Source organism: Gouania willdenowi, chromosome 12, assembly GCF_900634775.1.
Source record: "Gouania willdenowi chromosome 12, fGouWil2.1, whole genome shotgun sequence".
Taxonomy (NCBI): Eukaryota; Metazoa; Chordata; class Actinopteri; order Blenniiformes; family Gobiesocidae; genus Gouania; species Gouania willdenowi.
The window spans coordinates 12736427-12751060 of record NC_041055.1 but is presented as its reverse complement, the minus strand read 5'-3'; the positions used below and the strand labels follow the sequence as shown (position 1 = coordinate 12751060).

Genomic DNA, 14634 nt, shown 5'->3' with positions numbered 1-14634 from the left:
GGCTTTCATCAGAAATAAAAAAAATTAACGTAAGCGGTTCCATCGGGCATTTTGTGTACTGTCAACTTCAGCTTTTTATTAAGTAATAAAAAACATTAAATTAAGTTTGACAGAAAGCAAAATATTTGACTTTGACGTGATTGATTTACTGAACATTTTTGTGTTGTTATAAAGCAAAACTATAACTTAGAGGTGATTGGTTTACTGAATGTTTTTGTGTTGTTATAAAGCAAAACTATAACTTAGAGGTGATTGGTTTACTGAACATTTTTGTGTTGTTATAAAGCAAAACTATAACTGAGAGGTGATTGGTTTACTGAATGTTTTTGTGTTGTTACAAAGCAAAACAACTTCAAAATTAATAATTCTCCACCCGTTTTTATATTCTGATTAGCACAGCAACTTCATGAAAATCAATTTCATTCATATCTTTGTGTTCTAAATATTTTTTCATGATTAATGCATCTTAATTTAATATCACTATTAACCATTTAAAATAATTTACTATTAATGAACTATAACTTAAATGTAATACCAAAAACAAAGTTATTTTTCTGCAATGTTGAACATTTATTCAGCATCAAATGTTTTAACAAACATTTTTTTAAAACAATTAAAGCCAAACACATGAGAACATGTAAGCAGCAGCAAAGTGCCTACTTTCTTTGGCAACAATAAAGCCCTTTTCTTAACCAAAAACAATAATAACAACAACAACGATAAACAACAACAACGACCCATTGCTATGGTTATGACGGTAGCGAGCTGGGAAGTTGATCAAAAGCCAAATTAGAAAACAGGTGACTGAAATACGACCTAGGTTGGGCAATTTTTTGATTTACACAGAAGACTACTACCATAAAATCTTTTTTTCTACAAATTCAATCCAATCATCATCATCATAATACTAAACATTTACATTTTTTCTATTCATATGTACACTGGCTTTGTAGCAGTGAAAATGACAGAACATAAATTATATTGTACATTAGACAAAAATAATGTACACCAGTTAGAAATGGAATTCTCAGCAAGTGACAGCAAGAAAAGACTTCTGAGTATTATTTAGATTTTGTACAGTGTATCATCCTTTTTACAACTGGGTATATTGACATTGCTAGCAATGGAAAATTAAAAGATTATAAACAAATGCAAAAATCAGAACTTCAAACGATAACAAAAGTACAGGAAAGAAATTGTAATGTGATTGACCACGTGCTTAATGATCCAATCATTGTAAAACTATGTCAATTTTTTGACTAAACCGGTGTATCTATTAGAGGGTTTTGGGCGCAGAGGATTTAGCCCCATAAAAAGTCTCTGGAAGACCTCAAAAGTGTGCTTGACTTTGGGTGGATATTTCAAATCAAGAGCATAGATGATACCAACCAGAAGACAGCAAGATTTTGCCAACGTGGCCAAACCTTTCAAGACTGGCTGGCCATCAATCACGATCCCGTAGGTCTCTTGAGACGTGAAGATCATCACTGGGTAGGAGCTGAGATCCTCAGTGAACCCGCTGGTCTGTTTAAGGAGACAAATAATGTTTAAACTTGACAGTGTGTTTAGTGTTTCAAGACCACCTTTTGGACCTTCAGATCAATGCTTTTCAATTTTTTCGTCTGTCTGTCGGCGACCAAGATAACTCAAAAACTAATCGATGGATTACGATGAAACTTTCAGGGACGGTCAGCAATGACCCAATGAAGAAATTATTACATTTTGGGGGTGATCCGGATCACAAAAAATTAAGCTGCCTTGGCGGAGGTCTGCGCTCTCTGAGTGCTCTTCTTGTTAAAAAACAAAAAATCCAATTGAATATCAATATTGATCAATATGAGGTAAATAATGGATTTTTTTTCTCAATATCACCCAACCTGACCACAAACCTAATTTTAGCAACATTAACGCACTTTAATTTTGAACATTCAAATGAAAAATACTTTAAATGATCTATACAAAATGGAAAACATTGTACCTGGTCATCACAAATAAGGTCAGCTTGGTTCTCCCCAATGTACGCCATGAGGCATCTCAGCAAAATGTCTCTCCTCTTTTCAACCGTTGAAGATGGATTCTATAAGACACATGAATTTCATTCAAATTTATTATAGACATGTTTTATCCCCCACCACCAATCAGGGGCCAACATTAATTCACATTGTAAGTCTAAAATGTTCATACATCGTAAAAGTATATACCTGAACCAACTCCATAATTAAAGGCTTCATCTTTTCACTGAGTGCGCCACCTTTTGAGTTGAATAGTGATAACATCTTGGCTGTGTGTTTGTTCAACTCTCGGATAAATGTTGGCTCCAGAGATATTCCAGTAAGCCGCTGAAATTCTTGACAAATCTGCAGACAAGTGTGTCGTAGTGGTTAAAAAAACATTTTTGATCCAAAACTATGTAAATATACACTTTGCAACAACATTTTAGAGCCACACCTGAGATTCATCAAAAAGGGCTGGCCACCGATCAAAGAAGAGTAGCAACATTGGATCCTTCAGATAAAACTTCTTGCCTTCGTAGGCTGAAGGTTTGGGACATCAGGTCATTTATCACTTGGTCATTGTTTTTCTTCTTTGTCTCTGCAAGAAGCTGAACTCTTGTGATTTCAAGGGACTCTGGTGTCTCCCAAGCAGGTACAGGTGGAAAGTAATTCGATTCACACTTTTTTGCCTTTTTGACATTTTTTGCTTGTTTGTCTGATGACTTTTGCTTAAGAGTATTAATCATGACTTCAGGAACACCAAGGGCACGCAGTTTGGTCCTGTAATTTCCAACTTTATATTTTAAACTCTGCTGCCATCCATAAAGGCCATTAAAGGAACCTGGTTCTCTCAAGCATGGGTATTTATTTACGAGGGCTTCAGCAACAGCATACCGCTGTGTATCATTGGCGTAGGCTGTGTATGTATACATTGCGTCCGCTAAGCACTCAAGAATGTTTGTCTTCAGGTGAGGAAAGCATTTATTGTGACACGGAAGGGTTCCATCTTTTTCATATTCAATCATCCCTTGCTTAAGCGCCATCTCTGTGGTGTAGGAAAAACATGGTAGCGGAAATTCTCTGGGCCACGGCTGGTGCATGGGTGTAGTTGGATGAGGTGGTGGTAAAATTACTGTATCATCTGACTCAGCAGAGGAAGAGCACTGGGATGATTTTTCGAACGCCATTTCTACAAGTGAGCTATTGAGAGTTGAGTCACAGTTAATGTTGGAGAGAATCAATGTTGGTGGCTCGACATATATTATCTTTAGTGTGTCTTTGTCTTTGAGGTCATCAGTCGAAGTCAATGTAAAGAAATCATCAAAATCTGTGTCTTTGTATTGAAGGCTTATGTCTTCTGAAATCGCAAAGGTTTCCTGTACTCCTTTTATCAACTCTTGGAGAGTGGGCATTTCAGGAAAAGACACTTTTTTTACAATGTGGTCCAATAAAACACGAAACCTGACATGTGTATCCATAGTTGCTATGATCTGTTGAGACAAGAAATGAAAAGACATTAGTAAAATTTATAGAAAAAAAGACAATTAAACACCTGGGTTGAGAGAAGTCTCTGCATGCCTGCATGCGACACCATGGTCATGGTGCTATAAGCAGTGCACATATCAGTGATTAAGTATACGCAGGCTTAGACCACACTTTTCAAAGAATGTAAGGATTCACTCAATCCCTGATTCAAATTTTAAACTGACAATGTAGCCCCCCCCCCCCCCCCACAACAAAATTATAATAATTTTACAACTAAAATATTTATTTTGACACTTAAGGTGTACTATGCAATGTTTCAATTGAAAAAAAAAAAAAGATATTTTTGCAAATTTGACCTTTTAGTGATTTAATAACTGTATGGGTGCAGCATGACACCTTTGTTTCCCAACACAGTGGTCTCTGTGACGCTCCAGGATAAACTGTTTGTAGGGGTTCGGGCCCAAAACTTACCAGAAACCCCAAAACAATTGATCCTTGAGCATCACAGAGACCACTGTGTTGGAAAGCAAAGGTGTCATGCTGCACCCATACAGCCACTGAGTCACTAAAAAGGTCAAATATGCACAAATAAAGTTTTTTCCACTTAATTGTTGCATAATGCACCTTTAACTGTAGCTTATGAAATTATGTTATTTAAAATGAGGAGCAAGTGTCTTATTTTGTGTTAAAAAAAAAACAAAGATCTTTTTGAATAGCTCACCGTTGTTGCACCAGTTGTTATTGGTGGATATGCAAACACCGTTGCCCTCATCTCCCGTCTTGCATTTAAATATAGCTTCAGGTAGACCAGTTTGATCTCCAGTGAGCAGACATTAGAACGCAGGATGGAAGGAAGCAGCGTTCTCTGAGGATTAGCTTTTAACTTGGTTGCTAGCGCCGCTCCTGCTTCCGATCACACCGCTTAAGTCTCCACCGCTAATGGACACTGCTGGTACGAAGCTCCGCTGCTCCACAGGTCGCTGGATGGAGCCGGCGTAGCAATCCGAGGGTTGAGGTCCAGAGCAGTCGCATCTAATGAATTATAACTGTTTGATTTGCCTAAATCTAAGATTGCCTGGTGGCCGTATACTATTTTAGAGTAACTACGCTTCAGGTTCACTGTGAAATTATTATAACTGACCGAGTTATCTGCTGATATATATCCGTTGCTAACGCGAGCCTCTGCAACCGTAGCCGACCTCCAAATTTCTATAAGATTTAAGTTTTTCCGCTATGGGCTTGGTGACATCCAGGTAGTTGATGATATCAGGATACATAATCGTCAAAATTTTTGCCTCATGGATCCTGGTTTAGCTTTGCTAGCCACAAGCGCCTCCTTTCCTCTGATAACTTGAGAGATTGTTCTCCCTGATTTGTGATGATTTTTGGCAATCTATAACATTCCAAATGTGTTTCACTGTTTGACCGACAAAAACTCACTGTACAGCCAAAAAACACGGCAATTGTTCACCATTTCGTCTCAAAATTCGGGATTTTCTTGTCTGCGTGCCATTTGGAGACCTGTTGCTTTATCTCCAAAATGGCGATTTCCGGGGACCGTGAAAACCCTCTATTATTGTATTGAGTTTAAAATCCTAGTCCTTACTTTCCGTGCGATTCATGGTCAGGCCCCTCAATACATCACTGACTTGTTGTGCCCCAACACTTCAGGGTGCACCCTTCAGTTATCAGGCCAGGATCTCCTCATGATCCCAAAAACGCATTTTAAAACCCGGGGTGACCTTGCGTTCGAGGCCATGGCACCAAGACTCTGGAATAGCCTACACCAGTCCCTCCGTGAGCTTGTCTGTGTGGACTCTTTAAAAAATCATCTGAAGACCGCACTTTTGAGAAAGGCTTTTGGTTAAATTTCTTTTAGTTTTTATTAACCTTTTATGATGTTCCTACTGCTGTTTTAAATTATCTTGTGTTTTATTATCCTTTTGTGATGATGTTGCAGATGTTAGGGTTGTTTCATTTTTGCCTGTACAGCACTTTGTGATTTTATCTGTGAAAAGCCCTATAGAAATAAAATGTACTTACTTGATCATTTATGGTAGAATGGCAGCTGGGAAATCGAGAGGGGGCAGAGTGTAGTATGAGAAGAGCACAGCTGCAGGTTTATACTGCAGCCTAAGGAAGAAATAACCAAAACATACATATATACACTGTATATATATATAAAAATGGAGACTGGTCTGCGTTCACACTTTGCAGTCAAGGTCTCCAAAATGACATTGCTGGAAAAGCGATACTGCATTAATTTTTGATTCAGTTCTGCCAAAAATGTTAACTCAAGCATTAAACATTATTTTAATTGCTTTTGATTTTCCCTTTGCAACAAGCACTGCAGCCATCTCTGCGTAATGCCGCAACACTTAAGTTCTGCATCTCAAACGTGCTAAAAAACAGAAACAAAATCTGGGATGGCAAACAGCTCCTGGCTTGATTAATCATAATGTAGCACATGCTTCATTATTGCCAAAGCTGATCTGTTGTTGATCGATTTTTTTTAACATTTGCAAACCCATAGTAAGGCTGGGTTTGCAAATGCCTGTTAAGGCTGATCGGGCCTTAACAGTCTGCTTACACACACTCATCCACGTAAAAGGCAAAAAAGGCACATAAAACTAACGTCATCTGACCATTCTCAATGACAGATCGAATCATAAAATAACCTTTCCTTGGCAGATAAGCAAGATTAACTAATATGGGAAACACAGACTATTTCTACATTTCTCAGGGGTCCAAGATGTGCTATGTTGATCATTAGTCAGGGGAGGCTTCAGCAAAGTAATACTGAACAGTGTACAAAGTTGCTAGAGGCTTCTATGAACTTCAACAGAATAGGTAAGATCACTCTTGTTCTCACACACGAGAACAGAATTCTGTCTTATGAAGCATACAAAAGGATTGTTAGTTTAAAAGTAATCTGGTGTGTATCACATAAATCATGGGATATAACCTATTTCCAGAAGACGACATCTTTAGCTAGAGTTTGGCCATGATGGCTTCAAACTATTTAACCTCATAAAATATCACTGTCTGTCCAGAGTTTCACACTTTGAAAGCTATATTAGTGAAATGTAATTGCCTTTAACACAGAATCAGTGCCATAGACTGGCTTTTAACATTTTAAAATCAGCTGGTCTAATGTAATTTTAACTGAAAACGCACTCTTGGAGTTAATCTAAAAAGAAAACCTGTCAAAATTATTTCTAAATCCAAAGGCTTCCCTCTCACCAACACACTATGAAGGACATAAAAAAAACCTCTCACAATCTTTACAGCTAGCTTTATCACCACATTAGTGCTTGAGTTCTAAGTGTGAAATGATATGAAATTATTACCAACCATGTTGTGAAGCAGCAAGTGGGGAAAAATATGGATTTTTACAACTACATTCTTGAGTTTTCTAAAGCAAATGTAGAGTAGAAGCCACAAAACTATTAAATCTTTAAAACAAATGTCAAATGCTGAAGGAAATTTGTTTTAACTTCATGCAGATAGCTTTATTCTTCTTATCACAGTAATTATCCATCACTTCTGTGCATACAATTTATCGGACTTTTAGTACATGATCAAAAATAACCTTATTGAAAAAATGAATAAAAGATTACAGTTTAAATGACTATAAAGCAATTGTGAGTGCTGGGTTTGTTTGTTAAAATAGTCATCAGTTGGCACAGGTGGTTTAAAATAATTAGACTGAAAAAAAAAAAATCTGCCGAAATGAATCCTGTGGTCATCCTCTGTGCACTGTTGATATGTACACAACTAACCATCCCCTGGTGGAAGCAGTTGAAAAGTTAAAAAAAAATGGGAAAGGGACTTCATTCTCCCTTAAAGTGAGGGCGTCTCTTCTCCTTGAAAGCTGCCAAACCTTCCAATCGGTCTTTTGTTGGAATCACCTAAAAAACAACACCAGGTCAACAGTGAGGACATTTGTCTGCACCAAGTTTTGCAGTTGAAATATAAACTAAACGCAAAAATGTGACAAATTTGTGAACCAGCAACTCTTACAATCTACATAAATGTAATCTACAGAACTGCTACATTTATCCTTTGAAGATGTAATTTCATGACAAACTTCCATATTAAAACCCTATCCCAATAACCATTTATTAGACTTAAATTACATAATATAGAGATACAATATATTCAACCCTGTTGCTGTAAAAAGCAAATTTTCCCTCAGTGGGATGAATAGAGATCTATCTTATCTCACTTGTCAGAAATGGTAAAAATGGTAAATGGACTTGATTTTATATAGCGCTTTATCCCCACACTGAAGCAGTCTCAAAGCGCTTTACATAACAGCTCATTCACCCAATCACTCTCACATTCACACACCAGTGGGACAGGACTGCCATGCAAGGCGCTAGTCAACCACTGGGAGCAACTTAGGGTTCAGTGTCTTGCCCAAGGAAACTTCGACACATAGTCAGGTACTGGGATAGAACCCCCAACCTCTCGATCAGAAGATGACCCACTACCACCTGAGCCACGGTCGCCCTAAAAAATGTTGTGAGATTCCTCTGTTTCTGAGTGTATTTAATAGAATGTTTCGATAGTCATCTCACCTGAGCATAACAGGCCTCCTCTATTGCAAGACCAGTAGATAAATCCACCTAAATTAGAAAAGTCAATTTAGCATGCATTGCAATGAAAACAAGACTTGAAAGCCCATAAACATGCACATCTACTCCAAATCCTTCCACCTCTCATCTCATAATTTTATTTTCTTGCAACTTACCTCTATGCCCTGGTTGATTGAAAGTTTTGCCATCCTTATTGCAATGGGACCCTGCACCGGAGCAACAAAAAAGAAGGAATGTAAAATAAACATAACATTTGAAATAAAGGCATCTCCCCATTTATTCAGCAAAGATTTTTCTAATGTATTTTGCGGGCTATGGAGTTCACCACTATATTGGCCACATTCCAATAATTTAGCAATTTTCCAAGAAAAATCCACTTCAAGGCTGCACCGTCATATAGGCCGCACTCTAGTGACTGATGACGGTGCCGTTCAAATGACTCGGCCAATCAGAATGGGCTATACTCCCGTTCGGTTTAACAACAACAAACTAATGCTGTTTATCATTTCCTTTTATCATGAGCTGGCTGATTTTTACTGTATCCAAGCTGTTCTGATGCTCTGCTCCATCAGTCAGTTCTTCTATGTGAGCTTCTCCAGCCTCAGAGTCCTGTGGACGATCGCTACTGAACAAACCTAACGCAGTGATTTGACAACTTTATACTGTTTATTATTTCCTACCAATAAAAACTGAGATATCTTACATTTTAAACCTCATTATACTTTTTATAAACTCTTCCCACCTTAAAAGCATACGAGCCAGCACCCCGTCACGATCCAGAAATGAAAATGTTTTGCTGGTATTTGCTTTTTATTTAAGCAAACATATTATTTTAGGCACAGAAAATAAAAAAATGTATGTATGACTTCTGCAGTCACTTGCTCCAATGCAATTTACCTCCACTCGGACATTGTCCAGCATACAGAGCACGACGCTTCTGTCCTATTATTAAAGCAAAATTTTCGGACATTATCCGAAGCTCGTTTTTGAATGTTCAGTTCACCGTGACGTTTAATGGCTGTTCCAGTTCCGCTGTTTGAGGGACTGTCAGTAATATTCTGCCTCCTGACAGTCGCTTTCACTGGACACGTGTGCCCAGTAGGGGTTGAACGACTACATAATTTTAAAGGTTGCCTCTATGTGCATACTACTCGAGTCGAGCTGCAGCTGAGTGCCAGTGTTGTGCCAAAATCTATGACCTGAAAAAATTTGTGACCGCAGATGGCGACAGTTCCAACCCCTGCGGCTTCTCGGTGGACATTTACTCCCCCTTAAACACGTTTGTAATTCTTCTCCAGTCTGCATTTACTTCACCCATCGGAGTGTCATGTTTAAGGGGGATTTCAAATCTATACGCTCAGTGCCATCGATGTACTTTTACGTCAATTACGTTTTTTCACAGGGATTACTAGAAAACACCCTGGCGGAGGTCCCTCATCAATATCTAAGCTGTAGGGTGATGTAGTAACAAACTGTGCCCTGAATGTCGCAGCAGCGCACCTTTAGATGTGAGATTAACCACTGATGCTACCATTAGCTAAGGAGGAAGAAGCAGGGATGAGGGAGATTATGGCGCAACAGAGTGATATTGTATCCAGCAGCTCACAGCTCCACATACTAACACAGAACATGTGTGGACCTGAGTGGATTATTTTTTTTTTTTTTTTTTTTCTCTCTTGTCTGCACATTCTGTCGAAGGTTAACACTACAAGAAGTGCAATCTTTTAACAGCAATGCATATTTTGTTATTGCAATTAAATAAATTTATTTATTTCATTGCATAATTGTGACCATCACCAGCCCTCCCTAGGGAAGGGTAAGAAATACTTTATTAAAGGGAGGATGTAAAAAAAGAGAGGGCAGTGTTACACCAAGGTGAGGGGTTGGAGAGGGGTGGGGAAGTTAACAGGGAAGAGGAATACAAGATAGGAAATGGAATGGGTGGGGAGTAGTCGATAGATTTCAAGTGGTGCGATGTGAAATTGTGGTTGTGTATATTGTGCTTATTGTTGAGTTATCAAGCCAGTTTGGTGACCAGTGTGCGGCTTAGGAATAATGGTGGTGGCTGTGAGCAGAGGAAGAGGTGAGTGGAAATTCCATAAAACAGGTATTTGGGAACAACGTGTCTGTGGTTGAGCCCAGTATGAGTGTTATCCCACAGCCCAAGGCCAGTGCATCCATGACAAATGTATTTCCAAGAACCGCCACTGCAAAACCCACGAGCCGCCCCCGGGCCCCGGAAGCAGCCAGGCCAGCAGCAAGAGCGGGCAACCCGGGGGCCCCCGGCGACCACCACACGGCCAGGCAGCCCCCCGACCGCCCCCAAGATCCCAAACCGAGAGGCAACCATCGCCCCCCCCATACACACCCGAGAAAGCCCCAAGGAGCCAAGGACCCAGCGCACCACGCCACCAATCCAACCCCCAACCCCCAGACCCCCCACCCCATTCCCCCCCACCCCCCCCACACCCCCGCGCCCAACCCCCCGAGGAGAGGGCCCAGAGAGCTCCCCGCCCGAGACCCCAGCGGAGGAGCCGAAGCCCACGCCCAGCAGACGACCAGAGCCACGCCGAACGGGCAGCCGGCGGGCACCCGCCGCCGGGCCCAGAGCCAGCAGGGACCCGACCCCCGGCCAGAGGGACCCGGAATGAACGCAGCACCAGGAGCAGCCCGCCCAGGGAGGACGACCACACCCCAAGCCGCATAAGGCACCAGGGGGCCGCCGGGAGTCTCCCCGCCGGCCCCCAGGCACCCCAACCTAGCCCCCCATGGCGCCCCAAATCACCTATTGTTCCACCTGAGTGGATTATTGATAATGTTTCGATCGTGAGATAAAACCATCAACTAACCGGGCCAAACGGTCATCTCTGCGTGTCGGGAGGAAGAGGAAGTTACGTCTGTATAAATATTCAACTGTGAGTCAGATAGCAGCGCACGTTGAGTTTACGAGACATAAAATGGCACTACGAGAGTTTATGCTGAAGTTCCCAGCAGCTCACACTCGACCAGTGTGGAACTCAGTCGAGTACTGGAGAGTGTTGCGATGGTGAGAGAAAACGATAAAAAAAGGGAGGAGAAGGAAGTTGCGTGTGTGCAGACTGATGGGAGGAGAAACTTGGAGGAACGCCAAAATACAGTAAGAAATCCATTAAACTCTGACCCAGATAGCAAAATAATAATAATTTTACCATCAAAAGCCAGGTCTCAGTGTTGTTTTTGTAGTTTTATATAAGGAAATAATGTTGAGGTGTCCCTAAAGCAAAAAAATGCTTCAAAGTCACTAATAAATTTTTTCAGAAAAAGATGTGTCTCAGCTTTTTGTCACAAACTGGCGATTTGTGTGAAACTTGCCTCTATTCAATTGCTGATTACAGAAGAACGAAACAAGCTAGATACAAAATTATTTTTTCTGATGAATCTGGTGTCAGAATTCAGATTGTCATAGTACAAAATATTCTATGGGTCTTTTAAAATCAGTCAAAATGCTCAAAAACGGCTGGCACTGATGGGAGTAGAAATTCTAAAACCAGCTGGCACTGAATGAGTTAATAGCTACGAAGAGGTTTCGACTCTTCTTCTCTACTGCCGAGAAGCCATAGCAGTCACAGATTTTTTTGTGTCACAGACTTTGGCACAACACCGCCAGCCCCTGGGACACGGTACATGCTATAGAAGCATGTACCGGAACACTGCTGCTTTGCCGACCATGAGTCTACGGTAACTGTTAAGCCCCGAGGCTTCCTCAGAGCCGGGTGTTTAGACTTTGTTTGGGCTGTTTTTACGGTAGCTTCAGCTTCCTTCACCGAAGCCGGTGTTGTGCCAAGTCTGTGACCCAAAAAAATCGGTGGCTTCTTTGCGGTAGAGAAAACGTGTGCTAAACCGCTTCGTAGCCATTAAGGAGCTATTTATTCCCCCTTAAACATGACGCTACAGTGGATAAATTAAATGCAGACTGGAGAAGAATTACAAACTTGTTTAAGGGGGAGTAAATGTCTGCCGAGAAGCCGCAGGGGTTGGAACTGTCGCCATCTGCGCTCACAGATTTTTTTGGGTCACAGATTTTGCGCTGCTGATGTTTTTCAGATCTGCTTAATACACAGACATGTTACCACTCCAGCTAATGTTAGCATGTACATTAGCCGTAGTATCTGCCTACCAGCTGCAGTTTGAGAAGAGACGCTTGATGTTGTGCTGCCTTGCCCTGCAGGGGTACTAGGACCCTCGTTTACTGTGTTGCACCGCCATCTTGGGCAAAAGTCAGGTACTGAGACCCCTAGTGCCGAGTGACTGACTTAAAAATCCACACAGAACGCTCCACCGTATTGGCCGCACCGTCAACTATAAATTACAAAAAAGCGTCTTATACACTGGAAAATACAGTAGTTATCTTGTTAAGTCACCTGAGGGTTTATTTCACGAGCTAGCTCCAATCCCCGCTGATAGGCAGCATCTCCACAGTTATTCTGCTCAACAGAATGACTGACGAGACCGAGACGATATGCCTCTATCCCATCTATCACTCGTGCTGCAAAAATGAGTTCCTTGGCAAGAGAGACGCCGATCACCCGTGGGAGACGCTGCGTACCCCCTGCAAAAGATGAAAACCAGGAAAAGGCCTCACTTACAGGAAACTAATGCATTACTTGTACAGTGAACACAAAAAGGCATTTCATTTCATATAGCGCCTTTCATAGACACTCAACATGCTTTACATTGCATTATTCTTTCACTCCACATACAGTGGTGGTAAGCTACTACTGCAGCCACAGCTGCCATGGGGCAGACTGACAGAAGCAAGGCTGCCATGAAAAAATACAATATAAGGTCAAACATCAGAACAAACCAGCAAAATAACAAAAAGCCTGAACAGCTTCAACCACTGAGGGATGAGTCAATTACAATGTTAGAGTTCATTACAATGAACCCAAAAACAGAGGAAACTGTTCAGCAGCTGTATCCATCAACGTGTTGCCATGACACATTACTGTCAAACTTCTTTAAAACTGTTGTAAAGTAATTTGTCACTGATTTGTGTGCTCATTCCAGTCAGGCACCATACCAAAATCCCTGAAAGTAGCTGCTCTGAAACATCTGTTAAAAAAGAAAAGAGAACAGTGGATGCCTCTATACTGGCTAACTATAGATAAACTATATATAAATCAGCAACCTTCCATTCATAGCCAAGATCATTGAGAAGGTGGTCTTCAACCAACTGAGTCAATTCTTACCAAATAATTGCTGCAAAGAAGTACATACTGCAGTCAGCATCCAATGTGAACATTTTTAAATCAAAGTTAAAAGCACTCTTTCTCTACTGCGTATGATTGAAAGGGAGATATTTAGTCGTGTTTGTTGATGATTTGAATTGATTTTACTGATGATTTTAAATGTTCTTACTGATTAAAGCTGTTGAATGTTTTCTGTTGCACTTTTTGATCATGTAAAGCACATTGAGTTCCCTTGTATATGAAATGTGCTATACAAATAAATTTACCTTGCCTTGCCATAGTGCGCCATCGGCCCCTCCGACCATCACAAAAACTCATGCACACACCATATTCATGATAGGCAATGTGGGTGAAGTGATTTGCCTAAAAACACAATGATAGACACCAGGAGCATGATTGGAACCCAACTGTGGCATCTGGACTTCTCAGTGGTCTCCCATCCAAGTACTAACCAGGCCCGCCCTCGATTATTTTCCGAGATCTGACGAGATCGGGCAATGACAGGCAGGTATGGGAGCACTTCCATGCTGCCTTCATATATTACACAAAGGCAGTAAAACAACAATCTGTCTTACCTGCTCCAGGAATAATGGCCAGTTTAGTCTCAACAAGTCCCATTTTTGCAGTGTTTGCTAAAAATAAAAAACACTAACATTAGTTCCATACAGTTAAAAATAATAATAATAAAAATTAAAAAAAAAAAAAAAAAAAAAATCACTGAAATTTTTGAGAGTCATCATAAGCCAAACAAGAAACAACTCAACCTATTGATGGTTATCTAGTATGGAAGGGTGAAATGCAAACAAACCAGCCAAACCAAAAACTCATCTTGTTTCTGAGAATCTTACAGGCAATTCTGATGTCGCAAGCCAGGGCCATTTCCAGTCCCCCTCCAATGGCAGCTCCGTCTATCGCAGCAATGATCGGTACGGGCAGGTTACCTAGCAGACAAAAGCCAACATAGTGCCCATTAAAAGACCCACAACATCTACGCCTAAAATACTGGAATCACAATTTATTTAGTTCAGGTTATAACTTTAAACGGGACATATCATGGTTTTAAATCCTTCCTTTTTACATATAAATCATACAGTTGTGGTCTATATAAAGCGGAACTGCAATGCTTGGGTCTGAATTCCTCATTATTATAGCTCCACAGGCCCCTTTCCTACCCCTTTTCTGATGTGCTTCTGAGAGCAACTCGTTTTGGTGCGGTCTCTTTAAATGCAAATGAGACACTCCATACCCCGCCCCCTCTTCAGGTGACACTCGGTTCAACTCCACCCTGCTTGGCCATTTTTGTAGTTTGATAGAAGAGATACGGCT

The 14634-nt window shown here is 40.7% G+C and overlaps 2 protein-coding genes across 5 annotated transcripts in view; both read right to left on the bottom strand.

The window, feature by feature from the left end:
• Positions 1-549: 549 nt before the first annotated feature.
• LOC114473182 (uncharacterized) lies at positions 550-6840 on the bottom strand. Of its 2 annotated transcripts, XR_003675226.1 has the most exons (5): positions 5523-6840; positions 2449-3484; positions 2202-2357; positions 1979-2077; positions 550-1524 (listed from the first exon to the last, which is right to left on the bottom strand). XR_003675226.1 is itself a non-coding variant. In XM_028462614.1 (4 exons), exons 1-4 carry the CDS (start codon positions 2497-2499, stop codon positions 1243-1245), a joined length of 588 nt encoding a protein of 195 aa, XP_028318415.1. In that variant the 5' UTR covers positions 2500-3698; the 3' UTR covers positions 550-1242. The 2 variants fall into 2 exon arrangements, 1 of the variants encoding a protein (XP_028318415.1); XM_028462614.1 differs by lacking the exon at positions 5523-6840 and having other exon boundaries at positions 2449-3698.
• A 125-nt stretch (positions 6841-6965) lies between these two features.
• Positions 6966-14634, bottom strand: part of auh (AU RNA binding protein/enoyl-CoA hydratase) — a 30108-nt gene continuing 22439 nt past the window's right edge. For all 3 annotated transcript variants that reach the window (XM_028462613.1, XM_028462612.1, XM_028462611.1), the window contains 6 exons: positions 14157-14249; positions 13884-13940; positions 12481-12668; positions 8236-8286; positions 8063-8110; positions 6966-7390 (listed from right to left, as the gene is read on the bottom strand). In XM_028462613.1, the coding sequence (XP_028318414.1) occupies positions 7313-7390; positions 8063-8110; positions 8236-8286; positions 12481-12668; positions 13884-13940; positions 14157-14249 (515 nt within the window). In that variant the 3' untranslated portion in view covers positions 6966-7312. The remainder of the gene's footprint in view (positions 7391-8062; positions 8111-8235; positions 8287-12480; positions 12669-13883; positions 13941-14156; positions 14250-14634) is intronic.